General features: G+C 38.9%; 1 protein-coding gene across 2 annotated transcripts in view; it reads right to left on the reverse strand.

Annotated features, from left to right (window-relative positions):
- Positions 1 to 15,554, reverse strand: part of RAPGEF4 (Rap guanine nucleotide exchange factor 4) — a 296,859-nt gene that overhangs the window by 15,913 nt on the left and 265,392 nt on the right. For both annotated transcript variants that reach the window (XM_090045462.1, XM_090045461.1), the window contains 6 exons: positions 13,926 to 14,051; positions 13,297 to 13,475; positions 7,857 to 7,947; positions 4,802 to 4,852; positions 3,267 to 3,354; positions 2,837 to 2,901 (listed from right to left, as the gene is read on the reverse strand). In XM_090045462.1, the coding sequence (XP_089901588.1) occupies positions 2,837 to 2,901; positions 3,267 to 3,354; positions 4,802 to 4,852; positions 7,857 to 7,947; positions 13,297 to 13,475; positions 13,926 to 14,051 (600 nt within the window). The remainder of the gene's footprint in view (positions 1 to 2,836; positions 2,902 to 3,266; positions 3,355 to 4,801; positions 4,853 to 7,856; positions 7,948 to 13,296; positions 13,476 to 13,925; positions 14,052 to 15,554) is intronic.

Below are 15,554 nucleotides of genomic sequence, written 5' to 3' on the forward strand. Positions count from 1 at the left end.
ATTAGAAGAAAGTATCTAACCATCAGAGCAATAAGGTTCTGGAGCAGTTCCCCCACAGGAGTCAGAGGAGCAAAAATCCAAACTAGTTTTAAAATGGGAGTTGCATCAGTTAGAAGGATCTGAATTGCTAAATTTGAATAGGATTATCTGAGTTGCTTTCAGGGCTGGATCCAAGATTTTGTAGAGGAAGAAAGGGTAGGGGGGAGGTCCAGGACCAGTGACTGTCATTGTAGAGGTGGCTGTACTTTTGCTTCCTAACCCAACCAGGATGAGAAGACTATGCAATGGAAGCAGCAGCCATGGAATTTTTCTAAGTCTCTGAAGTAGATAAGACTTCCTCCCTGCCTTTCTCTTCCATGTTCAGTAGTACATCCCCTCTCTACCCATTCCACTCTTCCCCAACAGCTGGTGAACCCAGCTTCCAATTCAGGTCATCTGGAGCAGCTTCAGAGCTCCCTCTACCCCCAGGTTAGCTGGGGACAGTGGTAGTCAGTGGCAGGATGGAGGGTGTTGGGATAAATGGGAGTAGAGGAGATGTGGCCCTGGGGGGGAGGGGAGAATTAGAAGGGAATCTTACCTGCTTCAGGGACTTTAAAAAGTCCCTGGATGCTGCTTGTATGGTGTCATCTGAAAAAGGGGTATGACTGTGCCACAGCACCCCGCCCCTCCCTTTGGATCTGTCCCTGTTTACTTTGAAAATTGGACTGGAATTGATTTAAGAGATGCTTTCAATCTTGTTGCTACATTCCCATTCCTCATTCATAATAGATATACTCTTCTTAAATGCTGCTGCTACTGAAAACCAATCAAGTACACTTCCAAATTTTCAAGACGAAACACCTTTATCTGGTGCAGCAAATCTTCTCCCAAATAGGTGCACATGTAGATGCCTGCACAGGGTAGGTTTACTCCCAAGTAAATTACTCTGGAGTAAACCCATCCAGCACATGTAGAAACAGATTGGATCTAAGAAATACCTGGATCCATTATCATTTCTTCCTCCCTTTGGAGAAAATTTTCAGGAGCCTAAATACTGGCTGGCTGCTCAGGTCAGAGAGTATCTCTATTTACGCAGTAAAAATACTACAGTTAAAGTCTCCTGCAACCAATAGTAAAACCTGAGCTCTGAATATATATATTTTAGCAGTTTTTTTTCCCAGTAGCTCTAGAAGCTCTACAAACCTTCATGACTGGTAGCAATGATTGTGTGACATCAGGTTGCTTGGAATTAGCTGTTGTACAGTACAGAAATGAACAGCTAAAGTAAACACACACAGATACACACATGCATACAAAATTTGGCCATTCTTTGTATTTATCGTTACAGTTACTAACTCCAAAGATATATTATTACAGCAAGAGGGGTGAATGCCGTGCATGTTATGAGTCAGTAATATATAAGCACTCAATTATGTTAATTTTCATAGAAAGAATGTGTTACAGGGCTTGACCCCAGGGATACCATACAGTAATTACACTGAAAAAATGATTAAAAGAATGAGGGGACCCAGTCTCTTTCTTCTATCTGGCTGGGGACTGAAAAGAAGCTAGTTGTGGCTAAACTTGTCTGAGGTTCCTCTGTATGGCAGAACAACCATATGAGAGGAAAGTTAACACTATGTCTACGTAATCAGAATAGGCAGTCAGGGCCTTTCCCCAGGCAGAAGTTTCAGCAGCTTAAGCTGGAGCAGGGAACAGAGTGTGTTTATACAGTTATGTTATGTTACTACTGCAGAGTCAAATCAGATATTTTAGTGGTGCATCTAAACTGCAGCAACAACATGTATCCACTGGCATATTGTTGTTACTACCTCCACCTGCCTGCACCTTCCAGATCCAGAATGTACCAATGAGGCCACTCTGGGATATTCCTCTTTGGCCCCTTGGTTTCCAGGGAGTATAAAAGCAGCTGCTGGAATGACCCCAGACTGGCCTCACTGGGGTGCTTGGAAGCTTGGAATGTGCAAGCAGATGGCCAGGATGTGCTTGGGGGCCATCCATGCAGGGACATGCTGTCTCTCTTGAGTGTTGACCTTAATGTCCCTCCAACTGGTATAGAGACTCTCCCCCATCATTTGAGTTTAATTATGTTTACAGCCAAAGTTAGTTGCTTGTCAGAAAGCTGGCAGCTAAAACCTTATTAGTGGGATATTTACTTGGATTAGGTAGCTTCCCCCTATTCCCCTCCCCCTCCACACACTTTACTACGAAAACAGACAAGTTCACTCAGAATTCTGGGAAATAATCACAGAATAGTTCATCTTATTGAAACACAACGGACCACAGAATATGTCCATGAAATCCTAACACTCCTCATGGCTAATTGCAGCTTCCATGAGGGCATGGTAACTCAGATATGACTGCAGTGGTTGCACACACCTGGGATAAACTTGATGTTCAGATCTGGGAGTTATTCCCCCAAGCTAACTCTGAAGTGAACCAGGAGGGACAGTGACTGCGAGAGCTTCTTTACTGTAGAAAATCAGTACCTTAACAGAGATTTCTGCATAAGGACGTGAACTTGTCTCCTTTTTCGAAAACTTCTGTTAGAAGTAAGCCACACATACATGCATTTTTCAAATAAATTACACTGGAATATAACCTGACCTTGTGTCACTAATTTTTTTTCCAATAGGAAAATAACCTAAGGCCTAGAAGTCTGCTTTCATTTGTTCAATGGGGAACAACAAAGACAATTGCAAAAAGAAAATTAATGGATCTATTTTGTACCAAAACCCCTTTTATATGGGGCTTTTTGAGCAGGTATTTGTGGAGCCCATTCCATTTGCCATGATGTCTAATCATACAAATCACATTCCAAATATACCGTACATACCATTTTTTCAAAGTTTACTAGACTGTCAATGAATGTCTTGTTTCCCTCATTAGTGAATGTCATATCTGTATAGAAATAAAAGCCACAGTCCTATAACTAATTATATCATGGCATATCAAATAACATAATACTAAAAAACAGAATAATACTGTATCTCTGTCTCTTCAGTTACAACACATACAAAACTCATTTACAAAAAATAAAACTTTTATTAATGGGAAAGTATGAAATATTTCTTATTGAACCGAGTGACATTGGAGCGTAACATCCATGTTTAGTAAAAGCAACCAACCTTGTTTCATGATTTTTAAAGGAAAAGCAGATCATATTAAGATTGAATTATACTTTGTCTTGCTCTTTTTTACACTTACTCTTAAAATTTTTGTCAAATATATTTCAAGTTTATATATCTGGTAGCGTCCTATCTTACCTTTGATAAGTAAGGGCATGAAGGGAATTATCGGAGGGTCCAGTTTTGCTACAGTAAGTCTGTAGGCCCTATGGTTTCTTGATGGATCCTTAAGGGAAAAAAAATCACAGTTATAAACACCGACCCAAACCTGAATTAAATGTATATCAGCAATTTGATATGGGTTTTGTTAAAGATAATTATTGTCTCCTGTTGCTTGAATAAGTTCAGCCTCTAAACATGAGCAGTTTCCCTTTCAAATGGCAAGGGTATAGATATGTTTACAAAACAACTTGTTTGTAAAGGAACTTCTTATTTTTCCTCCTTTATATTAACCTGAATGTGCCCCCTCCCGAATAGTGAAGAACAGTTGGGTAGTGCTTTTAAAAAATCCTGGCTGGAATATATAGTTTCCTCTATGTACTGTGGAAAAACACATTGTAAAGCTTTTCTAAATTTCCCAGATTAACTTTACAAGGTACATAAGTTCGTTCCAAGTAGGTTCCTAAGAGTATAATTTATTAGTCATACATGCTTGTTTTAGCAGAACTAAAATGGGATCATAAATGTCTTGAAGTCAAACAAGGACATATAAAATGTTCTGAATCAAGGAATTCAAATCAGTTAATTGGGGCTCTTGTACATGTGATGGGGTTTTATTCCTTAGGGTTGCATTTTATGCCCCCTAAACTGAAACAGTGAGTTGTTAATTGAAACAGTGGGCTTTATTTTTGCATCACTGTATATATGTTATTGTCCTGGCAGCCACAGATGTCTGCTAAAGGCAGAAGCAGCAAGGGGCCTGATACTTTTTGGGTGGAGCCTGCCCATCTCTTCTGCAGGGGGGGGAGGCTATTAATCTGTGCCAATAATCTGTCATCTTGCCCCCTGGCTGTGGGAGACTCCACAGAAAAAAAGAATCGGGCCCCTCACCACATCAACAGGCCCCTGTGGCTGGCAGAATACCTGGGGCTGCCCAGGAATGGACTAGTTTGCCCCTGAAGCAGTGTGCGGAGGTTGCAGGAGGGAGGCTGAGTGTGCTGGCAGCCGGAGAAGGCAGCAGGGATGGTGCACGGGGTGCTGGAAGTCCAGGTGGGCTCAGGGAAGCTAGCAATCTGCACCCTGGTGGCCCTGTGCACCATCCCCCTGGCGCAGCACACGCAGCCACCCTCCTGCCACCTCCCTGTACTGCCGCAGGGGCAAGCCAGCCACCAAGGCTGGGTGGTCTGAAGCATCCTGCTGGCTGCAGGAGCCTGTTTAAGCCAGAAGTGATGATACTTTTTTTTTGTGAAGCGTGCCCACCTCTCCCACGGCCAGGGGGTGAGCTGACTAACGGCTGCAATTTTCCAAGTTGCAACAATGCAAACTAGACTACATTGGGATGGAGTTTAGTTTGCAATGATGTGAACTCATTTAAAACCCCCAAAACTTGTGTATGTGTAATGTGTGACACCATTAAGCCACACAAAGGGAAATTTTCAGCATGTGTACAAGCGCCTTTGGAAACTTTAATTAGTTCAGATTGTGCACAGAAAAGAAGATTTATTGCTAATCACCATTAAGCTTTCAAACTCTGCATAGATCTTCTTGAACTTGCTTGGAAGTTTCTGTTGATAAAACAAAAAACAAACCAGTGTTATTCAATTTGCATCCAGTATAATAATTTTTCTATAAATGCTAGATTCTTTTGAACAACCCTATTTCAGGAAAGACTGTTCTTTTGGCAGATATTTTCAACAATGTGCTAATCTAAAATACAGCACTTCTCCTAGCAACCAGATTATAAATAGAGATGGGACCAACTATGAAACCTGGATCCCAATTTAGACCCAAACCTAAACTTACCCACTTAGAGATATTCAGATTCAGATTTTGGTTTGAGCCATTACAGGGATAAGCTGCTGTCAAGAAATTTATATTCAGAACTGGATCCAAAATGCAAGGTAACATTGCATTTTGGACCCATCCCTAATTATAGTTTATTTTAACCAAAATGACTCATAGATATCTCAGGCTTTACCAGATTATTCTTATTCTCAGCTAAACTTGCCTATAAATAGGGGTCTACCTTAGATAAGGAGGCGGTCAGCTGATTTCATGGGGAGATCATGGGGCCAGCCATCAAATTCACAGGCTGATCATGGCCCCCCCATGCCTCTGATTGGCCGAGGGCCCCCAGTGACCCTGCCCCTTCCTACTGATTGGGTGAGAAGGCTGTCTGTCATGCAGCCCCACCCTTCAGCACCGATTGGTAGAGATGGGCACAGCCACATGAAAGGCAGCCCCTCAGCCAATTAGTAGCAAGAGGCAGCTGCCATTTTGGGGTGCTCTTTGGGCAGGCAGGCTCCTCGCCCCCCTTCCCTCCTGGCAGACTGTGCAGCCAAGCCACAGCACCATGAAGACTGCTCACTCCCTCAGGGGAGGCAGCATTTTCTTTTCAGTAAGTTGCTCCTTTTTTGTGTATTTCGTGGACGTTGCCTGCTTTTGCGGGCAATGCCAGATTTTGTGATTTCTGCAAAATCTGTGAAATTGTGATTTCAGTAGGTCCCTAGCTATGAATGATCACGTTCCTTTGTAATATTCACAGATTGTAGTCAAACTGTATCTGGGATTTTCTAGGAAGTACCATGTTCATACAATTGCATCATCAACTACTGTATAAATTCTTGACTTCCCTAGCATCCAAGGGTCACTTTTCCTTAGTTAATCAACTACTTTTTTTCTGTTTGCAATAGAAAATGAAATGTTGGCTAAATTCACAACCAATAAAGGATACAGTGATATATTATTAAATGGCTGCTTTTCTTCTCATATTATACTAGATATATCGAGCAAATTAACTGGATAGTGGCTATTAGTATGTTAACAGGTCAGTTCCAAGGAAAACAGTAACTTTCACATATCAAATCAAAACATGTCAAATTTCTAGTATTTTATCATCAAAATACAAATTACTACATTTACTGGGAACTTTAAAAATAAGTACTTTATTGCAGAATGGACTTTGCTGCAGTACTGGCTGTAAATAAAGTAAAGAAAAATATCAGAAAAAATATTTTCAATGTACCATAGCAAAGGCCTCATTTGAATGATTTATCTGAAAAATAGTTTTGCATATGTATGCAAATAAGGTATTTGTGAATGAAATTGCATAATTGGCTGTCAAGATGTACTTGGTTTTATGTGCAACCAGTGTACCTGCATGAAAATTTTAGTAAAAATCAGAACCTAAATATTTATTTTTAATCATGTTTAGTCAGTATACCCTGGAAAAAAGATCAATAGAAATATTATTAGATTATTCCTTGGCAACCTGACTGCTCTGCTAAACAGAACTCCATGACAACATTTTTCTGAACAGTGTATACCACTTAAAAAGTATATCTTTCCTTCCAGCTCATTCTCCATATATACTGTAAAATTTAGCTTGTTATATTGTATGTCATAAATAATTTAAAATGTCCCCTTTTTCCCTTAAATACTCTGTGCTTTTTTACAATCACTCAAAATATCTCTCAGTAGTTAGAAATAATGGGTCTGGCTTTTAGAAGCTGATCTCCAAATCTACACCTTCCACGTGGATCTTGCAAAGGTTCACTGAGGTCATTAGAAATTCAGTTTAGTCTTTTCTGCATGCAATAATTGCCAGTGTACTTTCAGGCTGCTTGCAGTTGTGAAAAAAACCAAATCCATGCTTAACCAGAAAAACCAGCACATTAGTTCGACCTGGCTCTGCAGGACACTTCAGTGGGGTCTTTGGCACTTTTACCTAAAGCTGATTCAATTACCTATTAGATTAAGGTGTCAAAAAAGTCCCACTAAAGCACCAAATCTATACAGAGACTGCAGAGCAGGTCGAAGTAATGTGCAGCCTCATCTGGGTCGGTGCTGGGCTTGATGCGGGAATGTGCCGAATTTAAAGTAAAGCGTGTTTTTGGTTTGTTTTTTTCATGTCTGCAAGCAGAGAGATCAAGTTACTTAATATCCCTTGAGAAGCTACCTTAAGATATATTACCTGGAAACCCCATTTTCAAGCCAGATTTTAGGAAAGCATTAAACATAAGAGGTGAAATTTTGTTCTCAGGTACACTAGCAATATATCCATGACTTGAAGCGAGCTAACTATTTTTAAGAAATATTTCTGATGAAAAATATGCACACACAAAAAATAAGTTTTCCAGTTTTTGGCAAGCATATAGTGCCAGTCAGTTTTTTAAATTACTGGGATTTTAACAAGAAAATTTGTTTTCAAATTTTGACAAAAACTTTTAGGATTTTTGGGACAACTCTACACAGGAAAATGTGACCTATTGCATGTAATCTTATATTGTGTTTTCCTATGATTCTGCTTCCCTCTCCATCCATTTGTTTTTAATAAAGCAGCTCAGCATTATGCTGCACAAATGGTCAATAATTATGTGGGATGTCTCCAAGCCTTTAGGTTTGCAGGTTGTCTTCTCAGGAGCTGAGTTGCTGTCTGTGTGCTTCCCTTATCAAGCCTTAATTGTTGGATATAATTCTAGAAATAATATGGATTGAGTAATACGGTTACTTACTAAAAGCAGAAATAACAACTAGACTTTTTGGAATCAGATTTTAGCTAACACTTACCTCCCATGTCAGTGTAAGACGGCTCACAGCAACATTACTCAGTCCCATGATAATAGCAAAAAAGGAATTAAGATTTTTGTATTCCTTACAGCTGAAATACAAGAAGTCCAGACTTTTAATGTCATGCATCTATCAAAGGAGAAGTAAAACTGTGGTTTTGAAGAGATCTCAGAGTTGTCTGGCTTAGGTTTGATTATAACCTGGTAAATTATGCCAGCAGCCTTGGAACACACAATTTGCAAACCCCCAAGTTTTGTATGAAGCCCCAGGCTCAAAATAAAATGAAAAGCTTTATGAACCCAGAAGAATATTTTTCTAGCCTGATCAAACTCATCTGGAAGCTTGTTTTTCTTCACTCAAGCAGCCTTCATCATCCATTTTACCTGACACCAGCTTCTTCATGGAGGTTCAGTGGCCTTTTAATCTTCGTTCCCCTCAGCAGTGCAGTATGGGACATCTCTTGACACCAAACAAAATTTAAGGCCAAAGGAACAACAGGAACAATGGGAGAAATGGGATGCAACCTAGTTGTTGCAGACCCTTGTGGGATGGTAGGCTGTCTAATAGCACCAAAGATTTTTACCAGTTTAAAGAGGTGGTTGTGTTTCAGTTCCCATATATATATGTAGTTTCTCAGCTTTCTGGGATTCCTGAATTAAATAAATCCTGTATGCCACTATCACTGTTTAAGTAATCCTTTAAATATGCTCAGTATTTAAGAACCTACATACCAAAAGCTCTAAATCTGCTCTTATCCCCAACATAAGAGAGTTTCTTAATTTGTGCTGAGGAAAAAACTATAGGATTTAACTGTTGTTTCAGAACATCTGCAAATGATTTGCTATATTTGTTAATATAATTGGCCAAAGTAGCAAATCTGTAGGCCTATGCTTCTTTCCTATTTGTCTTGCAAATGTGGGTGGCAGGCTAATAAGGTAACTAATGGAAAAGACTCTTAAATACATGTAGTTGCTCCAGCTTAACTACAGTTACCCTCTCTCATATGCTGTATTTTGTATTGCTGGTCTCCAGCATAAATTCACCTTAGCCAAGAAACAATACATAATTTCCATTCCCAAAGCCTTTTTCTCTGGTTCTCTTCTCTGCAGCAATGAATTTTGATTCCAAACCCTGTATGTCACCCAAACTTATAACCTGGGGGTCTTCTTGACTCTCTCTCTTTTTCCATATGTCTGAGTTATGGCCAAATCCTGTTATTTTTTCCCTTCAAGATATTTAAAATATTTACCCTTTCCTTTTCTTTCTCAATGAGCAAATCTCTTGTCCATATTCTCACACTGACTACTATCACCTCTTGCCCTTTAGTCTCAGGTCTTTTCCTTCTTTTCAGGTGTCTTCTCTAGTACATTTTATACCAACTTTGCTACCCTCCAGAATCATTTCTCTCACATGTCACTTTGATCACATTTCCCTTTTTTTCTCCTTTCTTTTGAAATGCTTCAGTGGTTTCTTATTGTGTGTGGGCATCAAATACAGACTTCCTGCATTCAAAGCTCTATATCATACAGCCCTGACCGTTAGGCTATCTTTTCACTGTAGAGTTAACCCAGATGATTGGCACCCAGGTCTGCCTATGAGCAGTCTGTGTGTGAGAAGCCACACCACAAAGTCCTAGAAAGAATGACTGTGTTAGCACAAGAGCTGCACGCCCCTGTGTGAATGGCTCTGGAGACATATCTTATGCGGGTTGCCCTGTGATATTTTTTCCAGTAAGTGCAGAAGCAGTTGTCTGCTCTTCTGAGCACATAAGAAAGTTACAGAAAGGCACTGGAGTCTATATCAGCACTCTGTCTGTATTATAAATTGGATGGGTTATCAGCCCAAGTGAATGACTCATTTGGGTTTTACCTTATAGCCTTTTAATGGACTACACCTAATTAAGAGCCCAGGTTAACTTTTCAGTGAAAACATAACCTTGTTAGTGTTCTTCCTGTTTTACCAGCTTTGATACACCCTTGACCTCCTTAAATTAAACAGCTACCCCTATAAACGGAATGTGCCACCTTGGTCTATTCACCTAGCCACTTCCATCACCTTCAGCTCTCTCCTAAATACTCACTATTGACAACTTGCTAAGAAGTAGTGAAGAAAGGGAAACCAAAATTAACAGAACCCTGAAGACATGTACCTGTCTTACTGCAAAACAACATGGTTTTGTTACTGTTATCCTCTCCCTCCCATTGCCCTATTTAACTAACCCTTTGTATCATGTCACAGTTAGAAGGTGAACTCTCTGGAGTAGGTACCCCTCCTTGTTTGATATGTCACCAAGGATATATTTGGGCACTGTAAAATATTAAATAACAATGCTGTAATGCTACTCAAGTACAGTAGACAGGCTTATTTAAGGAAGCTGCAATTTGTAACTTGCAGCTATTCTTTGTCTGAGATAAGGGATCTTTACAATATGACTAAACATTCTTTCAGTGCAGTGCACTCATCCAGTTTAACTGAAACCCTATTAAGTCTAGTATAGATGGATGATCTTTAGTTATGTTCTAAAATAAATGGTGTAATTTTGGCAAGCAATTCAACACTTGAATCAAGTGATTCAACCTAACATTCTTAAAATACAAATCTTCCTGCAGATTGAAAAATATAACTAAAGAAAATAATGATGCACAATTTTACTAAGAAAATAGTGTGTGCTTTGATCCGCTGAGTTTTAAAAAAAATCCAGAAGGTAAAATTTTCCAAAGCATCAAAGTGAGTTTGGACTAAAAGTCCTATAATTTCCCACAATTGATTGCACTGGGAAGACATTCTTGTGTGTGTGTGTGTGATTATGATTTTGTATAGGCAGAGAATTCTTAGTGTATGTGGTGAGTAAGTAGAGAAAGAATGTATTTAGAGTGTGGTTGAGTATGCGCTTACATTTATGTGCAAGCATACAATAGAAAGCTTTTCTAATACTATCAGTCTTGGGGGATTACACCACAGGAGATACAGTTAGCATCTGCCTTTATTTCTAAAACTCAGAGCTTGATCCTGCAGTGGGTGGAGGAAAGACATGAACTTGGTGAACTGCACAATCTCTCTCAGTAGGTGCAATGAAAACCACTGCACAGTGAGCTCAAAGCACGCTGTGCTCACCTGAATTAGATGCCACCTGGTCAAGCACTTTCCCACCTGGGTGTGGAGCAGCCAGAAAAGGGGCATATTGCCAGAGTGCCTTCTGCAGTGGTATGGAGCCCTCAGTTATGCCAGGGCAGTAAGATTCTCAACAACTGTTATCTCAGATAATCAGTACTACCCAAGTGCAGTTGTGCCACATGACTTTAGTAGTTCCTGCAAAGATGAGAAGTGCTGCATGCCCCTCACCTTATTGTTCTGAACACCCTGCTCTACTTTCAAGTATGCTCGTCTTTTGCTGGGTCACTGCTTTATCATCACCCTTTGCAAGCAAAATTATTTGAAGGCCTGGGCTCACCTCTTGTGACCCAGTTACTTGGTTATTTTGTTCTAATTCTGGCTTACTTTATATTTGTTTTTGGAGGTTTTATAGCACCTGTTGCCATAGCAGCACTTTATACAGTGGGGAAAAGCCTGACAAAACTTAAAAGTTCTTTTCCAGCCGCTGGAAATAAACCTGCCAGCTTAGTGTTCATTTAGGAGAACCCTGTGATCCAGAATTCCCTGCATTTAGGAGGCAAAGAGGTCTCAGAAGAGAAGATCACTTTTAGCAATGTATTTTTAGCATTGCAGTGACACCAGAAACATGGAAGTAAACAGGAGGTTGTCAAGCTGAAGTAAATAGCAGATTAAACCCATGACATTGAGGGATCTTACTGGCTGGGACACTATATGATTTATTATTTTCCCTGCCTTTTCTTATTAAGGAGACGTTTAACCATTATTTTTAAGATGCTTGCTTTTAAGTGTTTATGTAAATTGCCTTCATATCTTAATTGACTTGCTTTTAAGTTTTTACCCATTTCATGCTATTGATTTGAGAAATTAACCCTACTTCTTTGTGTGCATGTGTGCTACTGCCCTCTACTGGACAAAATAGTTCAGACTTGCTTTCTGGTTTTAGTTTCCCCTTACAGAATGAAATAAAGAAATGGCTGCTTTACGCTACCTATATTTTTTAGGAACTAAGGAGGTGAATTCTATGCTCTCTCCTGAATATGAGACTGATCCTGAATGCATCTTACAAAACGTTGGGGGCCTTTGACTTTCACTGACTTCAGTGGGAGCTGTGAGCATTCAGCAGTTTCCAGGAGGGATTCAGCACCTTGCAATGTTGGGGAATAGATTTGGGCTGTGAAATTATGACTGTCATTGTCTCTTTTCTGTCCATTCTTCCCTACCACCTGACTCAGTCATGGTTTTATATTATAAAATACAAAAAAATATTGTCATGTTTTAATGGAAAATTGTTAGCTGTATTTAAACAGTGCCCAAAGACCCTACACAAGATGACAGTCCCGCTGTCTAGGGTGCTATATACAAACATGCAAGACAACTGGGCTGTGCTTTGAAGAGTTTCTGTCTAATCAGAGACAATGAGAACAGGTGGGAGTAGCAAACAATAGCAAGGACTGCAGGAGGAAGGAAGAGGGTAACAGTGATAGGAATGTGACAGAATAGTTTTAGCCCTGTCCTTGCTTCCTTTGAAGTCAATAGCAAACTTCTTATGGACATCAGAGGTTGGGGATTAAGCCCTAATAAGGCAGCCCGAAGGCACTTAAATGTGAATAAACAAATAAGTGAGAGCAGCAGTGCTGACCAGCCAGCTATATTGTCAAATTCATCTTGTGAACAAACATATTGTCCACATTAGTGTCTTTGCTGCCTATTTTTGCACATAAACTTAACAATTTTCAGTGATGCACACATTTTGCAAACATGCAGGATTCACTTTTTGTTTTCCAGGAAAATGGGCAAATGCCTACATTTTGAGTGAATTTCATTGCAAAAGCTATCACTCAACTGTAGTATTAAAGATTGTTTAAATAAGCTTCAGTTGTGAAGGAAAATTATTTTTCTATCCACCTTTATACCTGGTAGTTGGAAAGAAATAATATAAAGTGAAGCCAGTGTAAGCTTCCTTATACTGTCACCCTGCTCCTCTCCTAGTGGCACTCTGGGCAATCGTAGAGACCACAGAGGGATGTTAAGAGATCCCTTTGAAAACATTAACACAATAATGGTAGGGAAATGAGCGTCCTATTGAATTCAATGAGACCACTCACATATGTGGATTTAGTATCTGCCGCCAGTGGGCAGAGATCAAGAGTAAATGGAGAAAATAGAGAAAGGGAGGGTGTATATTAGTGGGGAAAAATCCCTCATGAACAGTGGTGTATTTGTTATCTTTAACTTTATCTCTGAAAAAGGACAAATAATAAATACAAATTTGGCACACGTCAAACAATTGCTGTTTATATTTTAATGCAAATACTTCAATACTCACTGGGCTGCTATCTTAATATATTTCTTCAACAGCTGAACACGCTTGCTGAGTTGGGAGCAAAGAGAAATCTCTGTGACTACCCAGAACTGGATTTCATTAAATCTTCTCAAAAATAGGTCCAAATTTGCTGTTGTCTTTTTAAAATGATGCCTTCCAAATGTGTGATATATCAGTTCCAGCTAGAAAAGATAAAATAGGTCTGTTTTTTGAAGTTTGTTTTTTTATTTGGGAGGATAAGTGGGGGGGGGGTCCTTTTGGGGTAAAGAGGAGTGGGGGGGTTTCTAACATATTCTAGTCAGAATATTGTTCCACAGTATACGTGTTTAAAATATAGATGAAAAGGATTCTGGCTGCATTGCAAGTTCAGTAGACAACCACTGAGGCATAATAAAAGCATAAAGATAGACTATGTATTAATGATTTAGCCATTTGAATAGGGCCTATTAAATAATTCAATATAATGTGCACTGTTGGGAGATGTTTCTTTTGTGTACTTTATATTTTAGCTACTACTGTAACTGTATTTAATACATTCAAAGCCTACTGGTGATATTGCTTCTGCAGGTTAAGCTCAGCAGATCTGGCAATAGTACTGGTACTTACAATAATAGGGAACTATTTAATAATACCTCATGCACACAGTTGAAGAGTTCCCAATCATAAATTGTCATCTGGTATGCTAAGTCTTTGGAGCTCATGAGTTCAAAAGTCCCCACAGTTCCAGTAGACGGGCCTTCTTGTTCTGGCAGTGGTGTCTGTGAATAGGAATAATGATACAAGATGTCAAGAACTGCTAAATTACACCATCAGTGGTTAGTCTGCTACAGATCTTTTTTGGATGTCACCAGCTTCTAAGATGTTTCAAATAACATAATTGAAATCTGTTTTCAACCAAGGGTAAAAGTAAACCTTTTCTTATCAGTTCCCATTTTTACAAACACAAAGATCTAGACCACAAAATAAAAGCCAAATGTTTTTGAAACCAACAGATGTTAACAATGATAATTATTTGATTTACTGTGCTTTATCTGCATTAAGTACAAGATCATATGTGTACCTCGTACATTCCCTGGATCAGTATATATTGGGTATATTCTAATAGCTGGATGCACAAACCTTTGCGATAGCATAACTCCCAGTTAAGTTAAAGGGAATTGTGCATGCACATTCAAAACAGGAAAAAATATCCTTTAAATAATTCAAGTATTATAGCATTTTTAAAATGCATTTCCTTATCACCAATAAGACCAAAAAAAAAAAGAGATGTGAACTGCAGTTTTGCACACTGCTACTTCTTGGACTAAAAAGAAATGCAAAATGTGGGTCCATGTTAAACTGTGTTTGGGATCATCAGCTCTATATTAGTCATACACACTGAACCAGTCATGCAAGAATTATTCAGTTACCAGCAAAACCCCCCTGTCTAGTTCAAGTGCATCTTTTGAATACATCTTGAAATATCTTAAATACTGCTTCATATGTATCCACATTTTAATTGCTTTTGTTTCCAGGAGAGGGCAGGAGAGGGTTCACTTACAATTTTCTTTTCAAATTTCTCCTACTGTTTTTAATTTTAAATAAGTATTTTATATTGCTAATTATTATAGAAAAGTGTTGTCAACATATCCTATCCTGAACTCAAACTGATGTTTACAAGACCAACAGACTGCATTAAAAAAAAATAGAAAGGACCTGCACTTCAGTAGCTTGCTTTGCTACTTTTTGCTCTCTAGAACTAACTAGCATATCAAACATGCTCATAACATGATTGTGTCAAACCAGTCTAAAATAATTTGCAATACATTATAGGCGATATGGCCTTATGAGACTTGCTTTGGGAAAGTCTTGATTTGGAAAGAGACTTTCTTACCAGGAAATGCTTGTTCTTCAGAACAAGCATCAGCATTATACCAGGTCCATAGTTCCTCTGTGTTTAAAGTTTGATAGCTTCCTTATTCTTGAAAAGTGACTCTACATACAGATTTATTCAGGAATATTCATCATTTAAAGAAAGAGACTTTTCCACAAAGTAAAATATATTTTTCTTTCTCTTCAGAGACAATGACAAAAGAACTGGGTTACCATAACAAGCAAATGGCCCCAAAATATTTTCTAATGCTAGAGAAGAAACATTTAGATTTAGACTCACTGCTTGTTTGCAAGTTAATTTGTCCCAGAACAAAATTTTTCACAAGAGGCTTGCCAAGCATAGTATGAACAAATTTATATTTGCACTTAGCAACAGGAACATGGATTCT

This window comes from Crocodylus siamensis, chromosome 4 (assembly GCF_052110815.1).
Source record: "Crocodylus siamensis isolate JL-2025a chromosome 4, ASM5211081v1, whole genome shotgun sequence".
Lineage (NCBI taxonomy): Eukaryota > Metazoa > Chordata > Crocodylia > Crocodylidae > Crocodylus > Crocodylus siamensis.